Source organism: Scyliorhinus canicula, chromosome 9 (assembly GCF_902713615.1).
Source record: "Scyliorhinus canicula chromosome 9, sScyCan1.1, whole genome shotgun sequence".
Classification (NCBI taxonomy): Eukaryota; Metazoa; Chordata; class Chondrichthyes; order Carcharhiniformes; family Scyliorhinidae; genus Scyliorhinus; species Scyliorhinus canicula.
In genome coordinates this window covers 74,110,834-74,124,929 of record NC_052154.1, presented here as the reverse complement: position 1 = coordinate 74,124,929, position 14,096 = coordinate 74,110,834, and the positions used below count along the sequence as shown (strand labels likewise).

The following is a 14,096-nucleotide window of genomic DNA, read 5'->3' as shown; positions in this document are numbered from 1 at the left end:
TCCCTTTCCTTTCCACCTGGCGTCACCCTATCTAACTTCTCGCAGTATCCCCGGAAGGTCTAATTTATCTACCCTGCCTCTGATACTACTTCTCCCCTCTCCGTTCTTACTGTTAAAACTTTCCTGGACGCAGCCTGCCTCCTCAGCTAGTGGGCCAGCATACGGTTTGCCTGTAATGTTCTTGTCAGATGGCCTGATTTATATTACAAGAGCACTTGTAGCTAAAGCTATAAATGATTTATTAATATTAACTGTGGGTCAAATATATACAAAGCAACAGATGAATAATTATATGATCATGCGCAAGCAACCTCTCTCTTCCATCTCTCCAGTCAGTCTGAGGTCACCTGACCCTAACATTCACTTATATACTAATGAGACTCCTAGTGGTCTGTTGGGGAATAACAACACATGATGTCACTGCATTCCATTTCCTTTGAAGGAATTAATTAATACATTATCATCAGTATATTTATATGAGGTGTCACGAGCCGATGAGTCTAACGGTATGAATGTTTAAAAATGTTTTTTTAAAACTGGTTTAACAAATATGTTTATGCAACAACAGCAAGCACAGTCTGTACAAACAGTCCAATTCTGCAAATTGAGTTAATCATGTGTTCCTCTGACTCTGATTTATCTTCTCAAAGTTTGACCTTGCTACTCAGAACTTGTAAGATTGAATGTTCTTCATGAAATTCTCATGCTCAGGAACTGCTGAACTATCTGACACTGCAGCAGATGTTGATTCTGACGTAGATTCGTCATCCATCACGTTGTTGTAAAAGTCTTCTCTGGTTTTCAAGAGTGCGCGACGATTTCTTCTTAGAACCAACCCATCCTCTGTTTACATTATAGGAGCAAGGTGCTACTTCTTCAAGTACAATGGCTTTTCTTGACCAATTGCCTGAATCCTTTACTCTCACAATGTCATCACTACTCAGAGGTAGTAAAGTTCTAGACACTCTATCGTAGAACTGCTTTTGTTTTGCTTTAATGTTTTGCATTTACTGCAGTAACACTGCATTCTCCTCCTTCTTTTCCAAGTATGGAAGTGTGGTCCGCAAACTTCTATCCATGAGTAACTCTGCTGGCGATCTACCATGTGACAATGGGGATGCTCTGTAACTCAGTAGTGCGAGATATGGATCAGATTGGCTGTCCATTGCTTTCTTCAACAATTGCTGAATAAAATGTACTCTTTTTGTGGCTTTTCCATTGGCTTGTGGGTACAATGGACTCAATGTGATGTAATTAAAATCATAGTGACTGCAAAGTGATGCCACTCTTTACAGCTAAAACAAGGTCCGTTGTCACTCACGACGACTTGAGGATATCCGTGACTTGAAAAAATTAACTTGGTACGCAGTATTACACTGCTTGCCGTTGTGCTTGACAATTCGGGATAGTTTGAAAAGTAATTTATGATCATTAAATAATCTTTCCCTCATAGGTGATAGCTACTTTCTGCCATGGTGCTGTAGGTAAATCAGATATTTGCATAGGTTCTCTTGTTTGCTTTCAACAATGCATCTGGCATGTGTCACAACTGACCATCCTGTCAATATCCTGGATTATACATGGCCAGTAAACAGAGTCTCAAGCTCTCAGTTTACACTTCTCAATCCTGAGATGTCCTTCATGTATCCTCTTTAGTACATCCTTGTGAAGAGATTGAGGTATAACTATAGTGTTCAAATAAAGCACCACTCCTTAAATGATGCTGAGTTCAGATCTTATATTGTAGAACTCCATACATTGACCTCTGGGCCAGTGTGAGTTGATGTTCCTCCTAACCTCTGGAAGAGTTTGATCCTTATAGTCTCTTCTTGGATCTCACGTAGTTTTGCATCTGATACTGGTAATAATGTGGAAATAAGATTGGCATGCAGATCTACATCTTCAGCAATTTTGCAACTAATATTTTGTATTGGCACTCTCGATAATGCATCTGCAAAGAAAAAATATTTGCCTGGCGTGTAGATGAGATTGAAGTCATAGCGTTGTAACTTTATCAACCTCTGAATGCATGGAGATGTCTGGTTGAGATTTGTTTTGATTTTGTTAACCAAAGGACGCTGATCTTTCTCAATTGTGAAAGTTGGAAGCCCATAGACGTAATTGTGAAATTTCTCCAAGCTCACAACTAAACCTAGGCATTCTTTTTGATTTGAGCATACCTCTGCTCTGTTGTCATCATGGATTGTGATGCATAAGCGACTGGTTTCCAATCGTCATGCTTGAGTTGCAGAAGAATTGCTCCTAGACCATCTTTGGACATGTCTGTTGACACTTTAATCTGCCTAGATGGGTCAAAAAGGGTGAGAACTGGTGTGGTGGTTAGTGAAGTCTTGATCTTCTTCCGCTCTTGCTCATGTTTCTCAGACCAAGTGAAATCCGTTATCTTGTGCAGCAGATCACGTAGATGTGTTTTTTTTGCTGACAGGTTTGGAATGAATTTCCCTCTAAAATTGATCATGCCCATGACTCTGAAGATGGCTTTCTTGTTGTATGGTTTTGGCATGTTGAGAAATGCTTGGATTTTGTCCTTGTCAGGTTCAATGCCAAGAGATGGGAGCTTGACACCTAGGAATGTGACCTCAGTTACTCCGAATTGGCACTTTTGCTTGTTGAGCTTCAACCCATTTCTCCTGATGCTCTATGGAACTTTACGCAACCTCGTATTGTGCTCTTCTATGGCGAAGCCGCAAACGATGATATCATCCATGTACACACGTCCACCTTCGATGCCTTCGATTATGTGCTCCACGGCATGGTTAAAAATATCTGATGCCTAAATTAGGCCAAATGGCATTCTCAGAAAACAGTACCATCCGAATGGCGTATTCAAAGTGCAGTATTTTGTACTTTGTTTCTCTAGCTTTAGTTGCCAGAAACCTTGAGATGGGTCATGTTTCGTAAAGAATTGTGCACCAGCCGTGTCAGATGTGATTTCCTCACGTTTTGTTATTTGGTAATGTTCTCTTTTGATATTCTCGTTAAGATCTTTAGGATTCATGCATATGCGAATATCGCCATTTTTTTCTTTACGCAAACCATGGAGTTTACCCAGTTGGTAGGTTCTTCTATCTTTCTGATTACTTTTGTTTTTGTCATTCTATCGAACTCATCTTTGAGGCAATCCCTAAGAGGTGCAGGTACTCTTCTTGGAGCCTGTATCACAGGTTTCGCATCCTCTTTGAGTTGTATCTTGGAGGTGAATTTGTTGATAATGTTCTCAGAATCGTTGCATCATCCAATCCTTTGTGGATGCTATAAACCAACTGCCCTCGGATACAATTTAGATTGGGACAGAATAAACTTTGTTCTTCACCACCACACTCAGGTCACAAGCATCATAACATTTAATGCTTGAACTGTTATAATCTCTCAGAGATATTTTGTGATTTCCTCTAATCGGCTGAATTTTTTGATGTTTTAAATCAGTCATGTTGATTAAATTGGCTTTTGCACCAGTGTCTAACTTCAATTGGACCACTGTACTGTTCACTTCAAATGGTAGCGGCCATTTGTCCTCGTCAAATGGAGTATCAGTTTGCATTTTTTTAAGTGCTGGAGAATTCATTGATGTGTCCAAAAAAATATTCTTCTCTATTATTACTCCCACAAACAATAATGTTTCATCACTGTTGACTGACCTGGGCAAAGTAATTTTATCGTTGCATCTGGAACAGAACTTGCAAAATGCTGGACACCACCTTAATTTGTGTCTTTGATCACATCTTTTCCACAGAAATACTTCATCCTGATCTTTAACCTGTTTGTTGGTGTACGAGGAGCTGCAGGACCTTTCCTGTCTTTTTTGGAGGTCTTCCGCCTTTTTGGAAAAAGGGCGGCAACTTTTTCTCCACGAAGATGCCGCCATTACTGAGAAACATTTTAGAATGCTGTGCTATTAGCTCGTGAGCCTGACAATTCTCAACTGTTTGTTCAAAAGACAGTTACAATTCCCTCAGCAACCATTCCCTCAGCTTATTTTCATTCACACCAAACACAATCTGGTTCCAAATCATGGAAGATTCCACTGCAGAAAAATTACAGGTTTTAGCTTTTAACTTTAAATCAATGATGAAATAATCTATGGACTCCCCAGACTTCTATAGATGTGATCTAAACACAAAGCGTTCATAAATGTCATTCTTTCTGGGGCTGCATTGTGCATGAAATCTTCGAATTACTTAGTTAAAATCTTTACTATCTTTATAGTTTGAAAATGTAAACGTTTAAAACACAACAATTGCTTCTGGCCCTGCCGCTGTTAGGAGCATCGCTACCTTATGTGAATCTGATTGATCTTCTAAATTTACTGCAGTAAGAAACAGATTAAATTGTTGCTTTTGTTGTCCACATTACCATGAAGTCTGAGACTCATTGGTGTCTTCAAGGACTCCATTCTTGCAGTCTGCAAAATCTTCAAATCTCTGTGGACCTCATGGCAGGCTTTTTTTTCTCAGTGTTTAATACCATCTAGCCCTGGTACCATGTAATGTGCTTGTCATATGGCCTGATCTATATTACAAGAAAACTTGTCGCTTTTGATTTGATTTATTCTCACATGTACCTGAGTATAGTGAAAAGTATTTTTCTGCGGCTGAGGAATGTACGCACTACATACATAGTAGACACAAGAATAATCAAAGGGGACATTGACAAATGGTGCATCGACAAATTAGTGATTAGTTACAGTGTGCAACAAGGGGTCAAACAAAGCAAACAAAGCAAATACATGAGCAAGAGCAGCATAGGGTGTCATGAATAGTGTTCTTACAGGGAACAGATCAGTCCGAGGGGGAGTTGTTGAGGAGTCTTGTAGCTTTGGGGAAGAATCTGTTCCTATGTCTGGATGTGCGCGTCTTCAGACTTCTGTATCTTCTGCCTAATGGAAGGGTCTAAAGAGGGCAAAGCCTGGCTGGGAGGGGCCTCTGATAATGCTATCTGCCTTCCTGAGGCAGCAAGAGGTGTATACAGAATCAATGTGGTGGTGGCAAGTTTCGCATTGGGCTGAGTTCACCACAGTCTGCAGTTTCTTGTGATCTTGGACTGAACAGTTGCCATACCAGGCTGTGATGCAGCCGGATAGGATGCCCTCTATCGCACATCTGTAGAATTTTGTGACAGTCGATGCAGACATGCCAAATTTCTTTAGCTTCTACAGGGAGTAGAGACATTGTTGGGCTTTCTTGACTGTTGGATTAACGTGAGTGGACCAGGACAGACTGTTGGTGATGGTGACCGCCAGAAAGTTAAAGCGATCAACCATCTCCACTTCGGAGCCATTGCTGCAGACAAGAGTGTATGTCATGCTGCGCTTCCTGAAGTTGATGATCAGTCCCTTGGTCTTTCCAACATTTAGAGAGAGGTTGTTTTCAGTGCACCATGCAACCAAGTGATTTATCTCCCTCCTGTAATCTGATAGCTATAGTTTATAGCCAAAGCTATAAATGATTTATTAACATTAACTGTGGGTAAACTGTACACAAAACAACACATGAATAACAGTAAGATCAAGCAGAAGCAAACTCTCTCTTCGGCTTCCTCCAGCAAGTCTGAGGGGGTCACCTGACTCTAACATTTACTTATATACTAATGAGACTCCGAGTGGCCAGTCGGTGAATTACAACACAACCATGATATCACTACAGATATCACAAGCACCTGACTTTCAATTAGGGGACACACAGATCGGTATCTTGTTTCCTGTTCAAGCTTTTGTCCATTGGACAATTCCCTCCGCTCCAGACCATGATGGTGTTTGATCCTTTCGACTGAGCAATAATGACCCCAAATCCAGGGTCATCACCAAGTTGGAGACCGAGGAGATTAATTTCAGAACTGTTATAGCCTGCCTGATTATTATTGACTGGAGACTATTGGCAATCCCACAATCCTTAGTGAGTTTGAGCTCCCCCAATGAGTGGGGGCAGCGAAATCATCATTAGCAGAGTCACCTGCATAAATAGAGCTGGCCAGTGTGAAACCAGCTCAAGGAGACATCAGTGGTGGAGTACTGCTGCTGTTGTATATATGTAATTGTAAATAAAGTTATTTCCTTTGATTTTACAAACTTGTGCTGGATTCTTTGTGGCCCTCACAAAAAGAACTTTAAAACAGTGAGATACCAAATCCCCAAACACGTTCTCATCTCATTCCCACAAAACAATCCTGAATTATCCATTAGTTGTGAAATGTGGGAACATTCTGTGGTTCAGATTATTGCTCGAGAAATGAAAATTCTTTCACTGGTAATGAATCTTTGTTACAGATTGTCAAATCTTTTTAAATTCCCGCTTTGTCTCCTTCACCCTGTCACCATGGAATTAGATTGAACAACATTTCATTGTAGTGTCTTGTTCAGCAAAATGCATCCAAACCATTGAAAAGTATATTGTTATCATTATTGTACAGGTGGGTGCGGAAGTTCAGATGGTGTATGCTGGAGTTCGGGTGAAGTATAAAATCTCCAGTTTGCCTCAGAGAGCTGTTGTCACTCATTTGAAGAACAAAACCACAATCCAGGTAATGGAGCTAAAATACTCCATCTGAATCTGCAATGGTATGGATTCCACACAGTCAGTGTTTATATTTGTTATTGAGTTTGTGTTTAATATTCATTATTTTTCACTCTTTATCTATAACCTGCTGATTTTACAGTGTTTCTGGAGTGGCTGCTACTAAAGACAACTCAAGTTACTCTTTAATTCATGGGGTTCAAGAGAACAAAGACTTAATTTTTCAAACTTCCTGACAGCAGCTGAGTATATCTGAGTTCTTCCAGTGCATCTCCTTCCATTGACCATGGAAATGTGTGTTTACCCATCAAGCACCAATATGCAGGAGCATATTATTGAGCCAGAAATCTTGATAACACCCTGTTTAGAGTCAGGATTTTATTGAATTTAAAGGGGGAGACAGGGGTCTCAGTATTAACAGGGAGGGTGCAGGGGACCCCAGTGCTGGGTAAAGAATCTGACAAGGCCGGGGATATGGGGGTCTTGCTGATTAAATAATTCTGTGCAGAATCCCCACTGACTGCCGACCAGACTGACTGCCTTGTTTGTCATGAGACAGTGTGTCTGGGGGCAGGGGGTACCCCAAAGAGACGCTGGTGAACCCCCTCTGTGATTCCCAGGTAAGGATTGCCCGAGAATTAAATGGGAAAATCAGACTCCTTTTGACAATTGCCCTGCGCCAGGGAACATCTGAAAACTTCAGGGGTGCGAATCTCCGTTCCTGAGATTAAGTGTTGATGCCAGGGCAAATTCTTGGACTTCTACGACAGCAAAACTGGCGCTGCATCTGGACCGATTCAACGACCATGAAGGGACTAGCTCCGGTGCCACGTAGGACACAATCGATTCCAATGGGAAATGGTGCCGGATTCACACTCAGGAGGCTGACAAGCTGCAGCCACATATACACACTTCACTCCCCACACACACCATCCCAGCCAATAAGATGGCAGCAAGATGCACAGCCCTGAATCCAAGGGTGGGAAGAGGCTGCCAACTGCTGCCATTCGCTACACCATGGCGCAGGTGACAGAGGAGGTCAGCACCTTGGAAAATACTGTCCAGACCGGTCAGCCGTGCCGGACAAAACTGCACAACCTCCTCTGGATGGCCAGAGTGAGTAGACAGCACTGTGCCCCTGGCACCAACCCCTGCCAACACACCCGTAACACCAGTGGTTTTGTGACAACACCACGAGAAGTCAATGTGGCTTTTGGGGTGTTCCACAGGGGGTCTGTACAGGTCGGAGCCACCGGACGGGTGACAGGGTTTCTGGATAGGTTGTCCTTCCTGAGAGTGGTGAAGGAGAGTAGGGAGGAGATGGAGGCCCCACCCAGTTTGGATGAGCTGCTGAGGGCGATTGGGTTGATGCAGAAGAATAAGGCACCGGACCCTGATGGGTATCCCATTGAATATTACAAACAATTCTCAGACCAACTAGTACCAGTAATGGTATATGTTCGACGATGCTCAAGGTTACTTGCCAGATATGCCTACACAAGCCTCCATTTCCCTTATTTTAAAGAAAGATAAGGATCCCATGAAGTGTAGTTGTTACAGGGCCATTTTGCTGCTAAATATGGATGCCAAGGTACTGGCTAAGGTGCTGGCTTTGCAGTTCGAGCCATGTGTCCCAGATATAATGGCAGAAGACCAGACGGGATTTGTGAAGAGAAGGCAGCTGTCCTCTAACATATAAATGTTGTCCTCTCGCCTTCTTCGGCTTCCATAAGACCATAAGACATAGGAGTGGAAGTAAGGCCATTCGGCCCATCGAGTCCACTCCGCCATTCAATCATGGCTGATGGGCATTTGAACTCCACCTACCAGCATTCTCCCCGTAGCCCTTAATTCCTCGCGACATCAAGAATTTATCTATCTCTGCCTTGAAGCCATTTAGCGTCCCGGCCTCCACTGCACTCCGCGGCAATGAATTCCACAGGCCCACCACTCTCTGGCTGAAGAAATGTCTCCGCATTTCTGTTCTGAATTTACCCCCTCTAATTCTAAGGCTGTGCCCACGGGTCCTCGTCTCCTCGACTAACGGAAACAGTTTCTTTGCGTCCACCCTTTCTAAGCCATGTATTATCTTGTAAGTTTCTATTAGATCTCCCCTTAACCTTCTAAACTCCAATGAATACAATCCCAGGATCCTCAGCCGTTCATCATATGTTAGACCCGCCATTCCAGGGATCATCCGTGTGAATCTCCGCTGGACACGCTCCAGTGCCAGTATGTCCTTCCTGAGATGTGGGGCCCAAAACTGGACACAGTACTCCAAATGGGGCCTAACCAGAGCCTTATAAAGGCTCAGTAGCACATCGCTGCTTTTATATTCCAACCCTCTTGAGATAAATGACAACATTGCATTCGCTTTCTTAATCACAGATTCAACCTGCATGTTTACCTTTAGGGAATCCTCGACTAGCACTCCCAGATCCCTTTGTACTTTGGCATTATGAATTTTCTCACTATTTAGAAAGTAGTCTATGCTTGGATTCTTTTTTCCAAAGTGCAAGACCTCACATTTTCTCACGTTGAATTGCATCAGCCATTTCCTGCACCACTCTCCCAAACTGTCTAGATCCTTCTGCAGCCTCTCCAAGAATTTAGAAATCTCATCCTTAACGATCGATTCTAGAATTTTATCAACAACCGAGGTTAGGCTAATTGGCCTATAATTTTCCATCTTTTGTCTTGATCCTTTCTTGAACAAGGGGGTTACAACAGCGATCTTCCAATCGTTCGGGACTTTCCCTGACTCCAGTGATTTTTGAAAGATCTCAACCAACACTTCTGCTATTTCTTCAGCCACCTCCCTCAGAACTCTAGGGTGTAGCCCATCGGGGCCAGGAGATTTGTCAATTTGAAGACCTTTTAGCTTTTTTAGCACCATCTCTTTTGTAATGGCAACCATACTCAACTTAGCCCCCTGACCCTCTATAATTTTTGGGATATTACTCATGTCTTCCACTGTGAAGACAGACGCAAAGTACTTATTAAGTTCTCCAGCCATTTCCTCGTCTCCCATCACTAGCCTTCCGGAATCAGTTTGAATTGGCCCAATGTCTACTTTGGCCTGTCGTTTGTTTCTTATGTATTGAAATAAACTTTTACTATCATTTCTTATATTACTGGCTAGCCTGCCTTCATATTTGATCCTCTCCTTCCTTAATTGTCTCTTTGTTAACCTCTGTTTGTTTTTGTAGCCTTCCCAATCTTCTGATTTCCCAGTGCTTTTGGCCACTTTATAGGATCTCTCTTTTTCTTTGATACATTTCCTGACCTCCTTTGTCAGCCATGGCTGTCTAATCCCTCCCCGGATAATCTTTCTTTTCTTGGGGATGAACCTCTGTACAGTGTCCTCAATTATGCATACAAGCTCCTGCCATTTTTGCTCTGCTGTCTTCCCCACTAGGGTCTGCTTCCAGTCGATTTTTGCCAGTTCCTCTCTCATGCCCTCGTAATTACCTTTATTTAACTGTAACACCATTACATCCGATTTGCCTTCTCTCTTTCAAACTGCAGACTGAACTCAACCATATTATGATCACTGCTTCCTAAGTGTTCCCTTACTTTAAGATATTTTATAAAGTCTGGTTCATTACATAGCACTAGGTCCAGAATAGCCTGCTCCCTTGTGGGCTCCATGACAAGCTGTTCCAAAAAGCCATCTTGTAAGCGTTCCATGAATTCCTTTTCTTTGGATCCTCTGGCTACGTTATTTACCCAATCCACCTGCATATTGAAGTCCCCCATGATCACCGTGACCTTGCCTTTCTGACATGCCTTTTCTATTTCCCGGTACATGTTGCGCCCCTGGTCCTGACCACTGTTAGGAGGTCTGTACATAACTCCCATTATGGTTTTTTTGCCTTTGTGGTTTCTCAATTCTACCCACACAGACTCCACATCATCCGACCCTATGTCGTTTAGTGCCATAGATTTAATTTTGTTCTTAACTAACAAGGCAACCCCACCCCCTCGGCCCACCTCCCTGTCTTTTCGATAGGTTGTATATCCTTGGATGTTTAACTGCCAGTCCTGAACCCCCTGCAGCCATGTCTCTGTGATGCCTACCACATCATAATCATTCACGATGATCTGTGCCATTAGTTCGTCTACTTTGTTACAAATGCTACGAGCATTCAGGTAAAGTGCCTTAATGCTAACTTTCTTATCATTACAGATATTGGAAGTCCTAAGATGTCCAAAGTTATCCTTCCTTTTTGTTGAATTCCTAGTCTGCCTCAAGCTTAAATCCACCTGCCTACATGTTATCCTCCTGCGTATCTTGCCATTTAACTCCATGCTCCCTGTCGCTTTCACTTTCCCTTCCCCCCAACTCAGAAGTTTAAAGTCCTACTGACCACCCTATTTATCCTCTTCGCTAGAACACTGGTTCCAGATCGGTTCAGGTGGAGACCGTCCCAACGGTACAGATCCCCCCGGTTCCAAAACTGATGCCAATGTCCCATGAAGTGGAATCCCTCTTTCCCACACCAATCCCTTAGCCACGTGTTTACTTCCCTAATTTTCTTGTCCCTATGCCAATTGGCACGTGGCTCGGGCAGTAATCCGGAGATTATGACCTTTGAGGACCTGTATATCAATTTTCTTCCTCGTGCTTGATAGTCCCCGAACAGGTCCTCCACCCTAGCTTTACCTATGTTGTTAGTCCCAACGTGGACCACAACAACTGGATCCTCCCCCTCCCGCTCCAATATCCTTTCAAGCCGGTCAGAGATGTCCCGCACCCTGGCACCGGGCAGGCAACACACCATGCGAGACTCCCGATCCGGCTTGCATAGGATACTATCTGTCCCCCTAATTATAGAATCCCCTATAACAACTACTTGTCTTTTTACTCCCCCCTCTTGAATGGCCTTCTGCACCATGGTACCGTGGTCAGCTGGCTCATCCTGTCCAGAGCCCTTTTCCTCATCCATACAGGGAGCAAGAGTCTCATACCTGTTGGACAAGGTCAAGGGCTGAGGCTCCTGCACTCCTGAACTCAGGTTCCCCCTGCCTGCCTCACTAACAGTCACACTCTGAAGTCCCTGATCACTCACTGAATGTGAATTACTTAATCTCCCAGGTGTGACTGCCTCCTGAAACAAAGTGTCCAGGTAACTCTCCCCCTCCTGGATGTGCCGCAGTGTTTGAAGCTCAGATTCCAGATCATCAACTCTGAGCCGGAGTTCTTCCAGCAACCAACACTTGCTGCAGATGTGGTCATTGCCATTCACAAGGGGAACAGCCAGCTCCCACATCATACAGCTACAGCACATCACCTGCCCAGCCATCTCTGATTAGTTAATTAATTTATTACTTTGTATAAATTTCAGTTTAAAAAAAAACAAACTTGGATACCTCTGCTATAGTCTTTTTCAACGTAGTTCTGGTTAACAAATAAGAAAAAGAAAAATAATAATGTATTAAGGCACTCACCTGCTCACCCCAATGGGTCTTATTATTAGATTAGAGGAGGCGGGTGGGTGGGAGACACTACACGTGTCATGTCTCGGGTGCTTGACTTCCGTCGAACACCTTGGGTCACTGATGCAGGTGCACCTTCAACCTACGCTGACCGCACTGCACGTATGCAAATCTCCCCGGAACAGCCAATCAGAAGCTCTGCTCTGCTGCCCCCTGCTGGATGCTTGACTTCCGTCGAACACCTTGGGTCACTGATGCAGGTGCACCTGCAACCTACGCTGACCGCACTGCACGTATGCAAATCTCCCCGGAACAGCCAATCAGAAGTTCTGCTCTGCTGCCCCCTGCTGGATGCTTGAATTCCGTCGAACACCTTGGGTCACTGATGCAGGTGCACCTTCAACCTACGCTGACCGCACTGCACGTATGCAAATCTCCCCGGAACAGCCAATCAGAAGCTCTGCTCTGCTGCCCCCTGCTGGATGCTTGACTTCCGTCGAACACCTTGGGTCACTGATGCAGGTGCACCTTCAACCTACGCTGACCGCACTGCACGTATGCAAATCTCCCCGGAACAGCCAATCAGAAGCTCTGCTCTGCTGCCCCCTGCTGGATCCATGTCGGAGGTGATTATAGGTGGGCAGGGCAGCAGGGTAACATGGTGGTTAGCATAAATGCTTCACAGCTCCAGGGTCCCGGGTTCGATTCCCGGTTGGGTCACTGTCTGTGTGGAGTCTGCACGTCCTCCCCCTGTGTGCGTGGGTTTCCTCCGGGTGCTCCGGTTTCCTCCCACAGTCCAAAGATGTGCGGGTTAGGTGGATTGGCCATGCTAAATTGCCCGTAGTGTCCTAATAAAAGTAAGGTTAAGGGGGGGGGGGGTTGTTGGGTTACGGGTATAGGGTGGATACGTGGGTTTGAGATGGGTAATCATGGCTCGGCACAACATTGAGGGCCGAAGGGCCTGTTCTGTGCTGTACTGTTCTATGTTCTATAGCTATGGATGCAGAGGAAGCATTCAACAGAGTGGAGTGGAGGTACCTCATTGAGGTACTTGGGAGGTATGGGTTCAGGTAGAAATTTATTTTAGGGGTGCAGCTGCTGTACACAAACCCTGTGGCACCAATGCGACAAGATTGGGATACGTTCCTCTGAGCAGGGGTACAGAACAGGGAGCCCACTGTCGCTCCTCCTTTTTGCTCTTGCAACAGAACCTCTGGTGATGGCACTGAGGGCTACTGGGAGATAGAAGCAGATTGATTTGGGGGGGGAGGGAACATAGGGGGCGGGATTCTCTGACCCTCCATGCCGAAATCGCACTCACCGGAGAATCACCGTCAATCGCGTGCGATCGACGCGGCGCCAGTCAACGGCCCCCGTGGTGATTCTCTCCACATGACGGACCAAGTGCCCGTCAAGTCTCGCTGGCGTCGCTCGCGTATGGTCCCACCTGGCGGGACCTCGGAGTTCTAGCTGTGGGGGCCATCGTGGTGGGGATGGCGGGTGGGGGGGGATCAACGGTACTTAAACGCCGTGTGGCGAGCGATGCATTTACGCCATTTTCAGGGTGCCGGAGCATCCCGTTTGGAGTCAAACCGGCGCTACCGCAATTTTGGCATCGGAGGCTATTCTCCGCCCAATCACGTTTCGCTATTTCAGCGTCGGCAAATGGAGAATTCCGCCCCATGTGCTTGCACTAACCTTGCTTTTGATACATTTTTATTACTCAATGTATTGTGGCACAATGGTCACAAGGAAAGTGTTTTTTGAAGCAAAATTAGCTTTGTACAGCAATTATCATATTGTTATCTGAAACCTTGACTTTGGCTTTGAGGATATTTCATTTTCTGTCTCAGTACTGAATTTAAAAATTATACTGCATCAATTTTTAAGGGTCCCAAATAAATCAATGAAGTAATCAGTAAATCAATAAATCTGTAATCTATCAACACAAAATGTGTGAGGGGGAGCAATCAAACAACAACTCCCAAAAATAAATTTACCCCCTTCAGCGACACAGAACAGTCATAACAACCAACTTTTGCAGATTTAACCTTTCCATCCCTCACCATCCCTCCGTCCTCCCCCAACTTATGGTTCTGTGGTAGTATGACTAGAGGTACTACGGTA

The 14,096-nt window shown here is 44.4% G+C and overlaps 1 protein-coding gene across 1 annotated transcript in view; it reads left to right on the top strand.

The window, feature by feature from the left end:
* Window positions 1–14,096, top strand: part of LOC119970891 — a 136,573-nt gene that overhangs the window by 82,067 nt on the left and 40,410 nt on the right. Inside the window, exon 5 of the mRNA XM_038805999.1 lies at window positions 6,427–6,537. Within this exon, the coding sequence (XP_038661927.1) occupies window positions 6,427–6,537 (111 nt within the window). The remainder of the gene's footprint in view (window positions 1–6,426; window positions 6,538–14,096) is intronic.